At 37.4% G+C, this 7,167-nt stretch overlaps 2 protein-coding genes across 2 annotated transcripts; both read left to right on the top strand.

Annotated features, from left to right (window-relative positions):
- LOC109226583 (photosystem I chlorophyll a/b-binding protein 6, chloroplastic) lies at positions 393-3,129 on the top strand. Its single transcript, XM_019391386.1, has 5 exons — positions 393-532; positions 1,206-1,370; positions 1,493-1,530; positions 2,138-2,652; positions 2,942-3,129. The coding sequence occupies exons 1-5, from the start codon at positions 486-488 to the stop codon at positions 2,957-2,959; spliced, it is 783 nt and encodes a 260-aa protein (XP_019246931.1). The 5' UTR covers positions 393-485; the 3' UTR covers positions 2,960-3,129.
- Positions 4,017-7,167, top strand: LOC109226582 (pollen receptor-like kinase 3). Its single transcript, XM_019391385.1, is given in 3 exon segments — positions 4,017-4,157; positions 4,160-5,446; positions 5,911-7,167. Coding segments are annotated over 3 exon segments (1,902 nt in total). The 5' UTR covers positions 4,017-4,114; the 3' UTR covers positions 6,483-7,167.

Here is a 7,167-nt window from a genome sequence, read left to right as displayed (position 1 = left end):
AAAATTATTAAATATATACAAATAATAAATTTTGAATCCATTAAATTAGATGGGGTGATAGAATTACGAATCTGAATCCATAAAGTTCAAATCTTAGATCCACCTCACATAGTTAAAAAATTTGTTTGTACTACAGAAAAAGCAACAATACTATAGCTGTTGTTTTCTCTTATATTTTCTGGATATAATTTATTTATTTTTTAAAAATACAAAACAATTATATTTTAAACATTATATCACCAATCTCTAGCTGCATATCCTAACAAAGACAAAACCTAAAATTTCTAACTCTGCAAAAAAAAAAAAAAAAAAAAAAAAAAAGTCAAACTCTGATTGGCCCATTTTTGTGTTGCTGTGGTATGCTTCATCATCCATTTCACATTCTATGTAGATAAGCTTTATTGTCCTAATAAACAGATTGCCAAAAACATTACACATTTCTCCTTTCAAATTACATAGTGCCTTTGTTTAGTCCATCTTTTTTCATGGCTCTAGCCATTCATTCCACTGCATTTTCTAGCATCCCAATCAGGTCAGTAACACTGAATTACAAATTTAGTTCTTGACTATATGGTATTCTGTAATTCTATTACTCAGTAATTTGAAGATTCTTTTAAATTGTGTGATCATCGTGTCTACAAGCATGAACTATTACATAGAACACAATTTTTATTACGTAATTATATTATGTCGTCTCAACCAGAGGCGCATCCAGGATTTAATGCTTATGGGTTCCTGTAACGACCTCGAGTAAATTTCAATAGTAACTGGGTTCACATTCAGACATTTATAGATATTTAGTAAATTTTTCGAACACATTTACACTATTTGTACAAAATCTACTGGGTTCACGTGAACCCGTAGGTCGGGAGGTGGATCCGTCCCTGGTCTTAATGAGTCGCCTCACCTGTGGGCAGAGTCAGGATTTGAAACTTATGGGTTCAGGATTCTAGTTATTTTTAAGTTACTAGGTTCTAAATTAATAATTTATACATATTTAATGAATTTTTTTAGACAAATACAAAGTTTGGACCAAAGTTGTTGGGTTCGCCGAACCCGTAGGGCTGGCTCCGCCCCTGCCTGTAGGTTTGATTCTTTTTCATGGATCAATCACGTGGGAATGCTTTTTGCCTTTTGGGTGGTGATTATACCATGTTGAATTGTGTGACTGTCTCATCTGAATTCTCGTTTTATCTTTGATTCAGGGAGCTACCCACAAGGACTTTTACAGGGAAATTCACAACTTGTTTATTACCTAGAAAAAGTAGATTGAATGCTGGAAAAGAGGTTTCAAGTGTCTGTGAACCACTCCCTCCAGATAGACCATTATGGTTTCCTGGAAGTTCACCTCCAGAATGGCTTGATGGCAGGTTACATTAAGTTTGTCCTTTTGTTATTGTTGTTGTTGTTTTTTTTTTTTTTTCGCATTTTCCTTTTTCTAATTGGTTGATTTTAAAGATTTATGATTTGTTTTCTTGTTCTTAAATTGCAGTCTTCCTGGAGATTTTGGCTTTGACCCACTCGGATTAGGTACATAACATAAATGTCACTATTTTTTTATTAACACTACGCGCACATTATGAGAAAATTTAATCTAATTCTTAGAGAAAATGAGGAAGATCTTAGTTTAGATTCAAGTTTAGTCTGGTAGGAACTTATCTGACAAGGAATTTCACTACTTTAGGACTATTATAGTGACAATTACCGTTCATCGGGGCCTTGGTCACCGGCTCCCTTATCATCAGGCAATGCTGCATGGACTCTCCAAAAATGCCGTTGTACTCATGTTGGATTTTCTAAAAGTGCACTACTTTTGGAAGATGTGACATGCACCCGACGATATTTTTCGAAAGTCCGAGCAACATAGTCATCAGGTCACTCAACTTTCTTGACCTTTTGGTACATTGTCTTAGGACTTTGTGCAAAGACCTGTGTTTTTGGTAAACAACCACCTCGGGTGGTCATTGCTACCCTCTTTGTGAGGAGGCACTCGTTCTCTCAAAGTTAAGGGGCTATTTTGCCCAGTTTGGAATTGACAATTTTGATCCAGATAGACTGTATCTTGTAAATTAGAAAATCTTTCTTCTTTAATGATCAACAGTTGGATTGTTTAATTAAACAATGTTTTATTTTGCAGGGTCAGATCCAGAAACATTAAAATGGTTTGCTCAAGCTGAGCTAATGCACAGCAGATGGGCAATGTTGGCAGTAGCTGGAATTCTAATTCCAGAATGGCTAGAAAGTCTTGGATTCATTGACAACTTTTCATGGTATGATGCTGGTGAAAGAGAGTACTTTGCAGATTCCACAACTTTATTTGTGGTGCAACTAGTCTTAATGGGCTGGGCCGAGGGTCGAAGATGGGCCGATATAATCAATCCAGGTTGTGTTGATATTGAACTAAAAGTACCTCACAAGAAGAAACCAAAACCAGATGTTGGATATCCTGGTGGATTATGGTTTGATCCTTTTATGTGGGGAAGAGGATCTCCTGAACCTGTTATGGTTTTGAGAACTAAGGAGATCAAGAATGGTCGACTCGCTATGTTAGCTTTTGTTGGATTTTGTTTTCAAGCTGTGTACACTGGACAAGGACCTATTGAGAATTTAATGTCACATCTTGCTGATCCTGGACATAACAACATATTCGCGGTACATAAATTATCATCATCTTGACAAAGGGCAGCCCGATGCACGAGGCATCCTGTCAGGGTCCGGGGAAAGGCGGCACCTCAAGGGTGTGATGCAGACAGCCTACCCTAATGCAAGCATTAGTGGCTACTTCCACGGCTCGAACCCGTGAACTATAGGTCACACGGAGACAACTTTACCGTTGCTCCGAGGCTTCCCTTTAACCATAATCTTGACAATTTTCAAGATGTTATAGAAAATTTATGTGATTTTTTCATCTTTTTAACATTCATCTTGTTCATCTTTGTAGGCTTTTGGATCCCAATGATGGTATTATATTCAAGATAGAAGAGATTCAGAGATGATGACACTTACACCAACATTGTTAAAATGACTCCATTGTACCAAGAATTTCTCCTATATGTTAATGCATTCATGTAAATGAAATATCAATCTTGACAATATTGCAGTTCTGTAGATTTTCTGGCCTTATACTGATTTTTGTTCTGGTCCAGAACACACAACTCTATGAATGGTTATCCAAGAATCAAGGAAATGCAATCACAGATTCTTGAATCAAAATCTGAAACTAACATTATATTTCAAACTAATGGGAGGAAGAACAAAGATTCCAATGTAGCAATGCCTAACAAAGAAGTTAATATAATGCATGAGTTACTATATACATAATGATAATTATGGAGAATTATTTGAATCTTTGAAGTTCAATAGTCAATACCGAAGTTTTGAAACATATGGTAGAAGTTATTCCAAGATATTTGGCACTCAAGAATGCAGCTTAATGGTCAATGAAGTGGGTGAATAGCATCGGAGACCAGCATTCAAATCCTAGAAAGGCAAAAAATGCTATATAATCTCGTTCGATTTGCTAACGCATCGCTAGGCTAAGTTACTAGATACATGTGCTAGTGAGAGGTAATAGTTACCCGATAGATAGTCAAGTGCGCACAAGCCGCTACTAATATACTCTATATAATAGTTAAGGTGCGCACAAGCTTGATAAAATAGTCAAGATGCGCGCAAGCGGAGACATAAGTGTTATTAAAAGGAAAGATCATTTCAAGACATATGGGGGTATGTAGTGAAATCTGCCTAATTAATTAGTTCAGCGGAAAAGGCTCTATTACCATAGACAAGGTCAATTCAAGATTCACCTTTCTTTCCACCCAAAATTCTGAATCTGTTCTCTCAAACAACATTGTGTGTCATCTTGGACTCACCCCCACCCCACCCCACCCCACCCCTAAGACTAATATTTTTCAAAAATACAACATACACGTCAACCACCCCCCACCGCCCCAAATCACACACCATGACACATCATCATTCCATTGTCCAAAAACAAACAAACCAATCAAGAAAATCAGCATACACCTTCCAAGAAAAGAAACAAAGAAATCCAAACTCTCTGGACAGCGGCTGATTGTTTCTTTAGGGGAAGGTGTCATGTCTAGTAACAAACATGGCCGCTGTTCCCCTCTTCCTTCCTCCTCTAGCAACCTCTCCCAAAAACTCCTTTTTTTTTACATCTCCATTTTCTTCCTCATTTTTCTATCTAATACACCATTTTCTTTCTCCATTTCAGAGGATGAGGCATTGATCAAGTTCAAAGAATCTTTAAAAAATACAACAGCTTTAGATTCAACTTGGCATAAGGGATCAAATCCTTGTGACAAGAACAAGAAATGGACTCGTGTTCAATGCGAAGGGAACGCGGTCGAAGGCCTTCTTTTAGGTGAAGCTGGCCTTTCAGGGGAAATTGATGTTGATCCATTGATTGCACTTCCAGGCCTGAGAGTTCTTGAACTTGCAAATAATTCATTTTCCGGAACAATTCCTGAATTTTTCTTGCTTGGTGCTCTTAAATCTATTTATATAGATGGAAACCAGTTTTCAGGAGAAATTCCTAAAGATTTCTTCTCTAAAATGGGATCTCTTAAAAAAGTTTGGTTTTCAAGAAACAAATTTTCAGGGCCAATTCCTGAATCTTTGGCCAACTTGAAATATTTGATGGAACTTCATCTTGAAAGTAATGAATTTTCAGGTCCTATTCCATCATTTTCACAGGCAAGTTTAGCATCTATTGATCTGTCAAACAATAAATTACAAGGTGAAATTCCTCAAAGCATGTCAAAATTTGGTTCAGATTCCTTTAAAGGGAATAATGAATTATGTGGGAAACAATTAGGGAAAGAATGCAACAAGGAAAAAGAGAACAATACTTTTCAAAAAGCACCAATGTCCAAACTGAAATGGATAATTCTTGGTTTAGTAGTTGGTCTTCTGTTGATAACGATTCTCTTTAAGGCCAAGCGCAAGGAAGATCATTTCGACAAGCTTGGAAAAGAGAATCTTGACGAGGGGTTGCACGTTTCAAGCTCGAATAGGAAGAGCATGAGCATTCGTAGTGAGGGAGGTGATTCGGTGCATGGATCATCGCGAAGGGGAGCTGGATCGCAGAGGGGTAAGGCCATGGGCGATCTCGTGTTGGTAAACGAGGAAAAGGGTACGTTCGGATTGCCTGATTTGATGAAGGCAGCTGCTGAAGTCCTTGGAAACGGCGTGTTAGGATCAGCTTATAAGGCAAAAATGGTTAATGGACTGTCTGTTGTGGTGAAGAGGTTAAGAGAGATGAATAAAATGAATAGAGATGTCTTTGATACAGAGATCAGGAAAATTAGCAAGTTAAGGCATAGGAATATATTGCAGTTATTGGCATATCATTACAGAAAAGAGGAGAAGTTGTTGGTATCTGAATATGTTCCTAAAGGCAGCCTATTGTATCTATTACATGGTATGACAATATTATTTTTCAGCTCCCATTTCAATCTTTAAGGTTTGCAACTTCTTTTTTGAATTTGCATGAGTATATATATTTTGACGTTATGAGTTCATATATATTATTTATTGAAATTTTAGTGGATTTGAAGGAAAGCCTTGGTGTAGCTGGTAAAGTTACTGCCATGTGATCAGGAGGTCACGGGTTCGAGCCGTGGAAATAGTTTCTTGCATAAATGCAGGGTAAGGCTGCGTACAATAGACCCTTGTGGTCCAGCCCTTCCTCAGACCCCGCGCATAGCGGGAGCTTAGTGCACCTGGCTGCCCCTTTAATGGATTTTTACACATAAATTTATGTTTTGAGTCGAAAGTACTGGGTTCAGATGAACTCGATAATCTATACCTGCATCCGCCCCTGGATATACACTTTGTTCTTTATGTTAACTATCGTAATTTTGAACTTTCCCATGTACTTTTCAGGTGATCGAGGGATATCACACGCTGAGCTAAATTGGCCAACGCGCCTAAAAATCATCCAAGGAGTTGCAAGTGGAATGAGTTTTCTTCATTCTGAATTTGCATCATATGTGGTGCCTCATGGAAACCTCAAGTCAAGCAACATTCTACTAACTGAAAAATATGAACCACTTCTCTCAGATTACGCCTTTTATCCGCTAATCAACAACACACAAACCGTTCAATGCCTTTTCGCTTATAAATCCCCAGAAGCCATACAAAACGAACAAATCTCTCCAAAAAGTGATGTCTATTGTCTTGGAATCATAATACTCGAGATCCTTACAGGCAAATTCCCTTCACAGTATCTCAACAATCAAAAGGGTGGAACCGACGTTGTTCAATGGGTGCAATCGGCAATAGCTGAGAATAGAGAATCAGAATTGATTGACCAAGAGATAGCAAATGCAACAGATTCCATTGAACAAATGGTGAAGCTACTACATGTAGGAGCTGCTTGTACTGTAAGCGATCCGGATAAGAGGATTGACATGAAGGAAGCATCAAGGAGGATAGAAGAGATAAGTTTAATTTGATGGACATGAAATTTCCAAAAGGTGATAGGTTAGATCAGGAGGCCAAAAAAAAGAAGTAAGAACATTGTGAAGCTTACACTTAGTTTCGTTATCGGCCAGAGCTCCTAGCCCTTTGATTCTGTTTTATCTCAGTCAAACTCTACACATCTATCGATTCATTCTTCGCCACCTACTTGGTAGTAGGATCATACATACATACAATATGTATATAGAGAAGGTACAAAAATGGAAGAGCACTCAAAGATTGGTCAAAAAGTGCTAAATGACTAAGTGGTGGAGGAATGAGAAGGGCTTATTTCAAACAAATGTTACATTACTCTTTCAACTTAGAGGAAAAAAGAAGACAGATAAAGTGGAGTTGAGGTTCATTTGCCATTTTCTTTGGTGAATGCAGAGATATGTGGCCAAACAAAAGGAGTTCACTTTATATTTATGCATGAAATTGCCTTGATTTTGCATGTTCATCTATTAAGCAATAGCTTATTCATTTAAGTAATAAGTTCTTCTTCTAATAGTACATCTTCTGGTTTATTGTATAGTATGGTTTTCTTTTAGTTAAAAATGAGACTTAGATCTCAGGCTTAGATAAGAAGATCTTATCCAAACTTGCAGCAACAGTGTGATTATCTCTGCACTGATCAATTTCGACATATATTTTGAATATAACCTTCCGATTTCCCCTGCA

This window comes from Nicotiana attenuata, chromosome 6 (assembly GCF_001879085.1).
Source record: "Nicotiana attenuata strain UT chromosome 6, NIATTr2, whole genome shotgun sequence".
Taxonomy (NCBI): domain Eukaryota; kingdom Viridiplantae; phylum Streptophyta; class Magnoliopsida; order Solanales; family Solanaceae; genus Nicotiana; species Nicotiana attenuata.
This window is presented reverse-complemented; position numbering and strand designations above follow the sequence as displayed.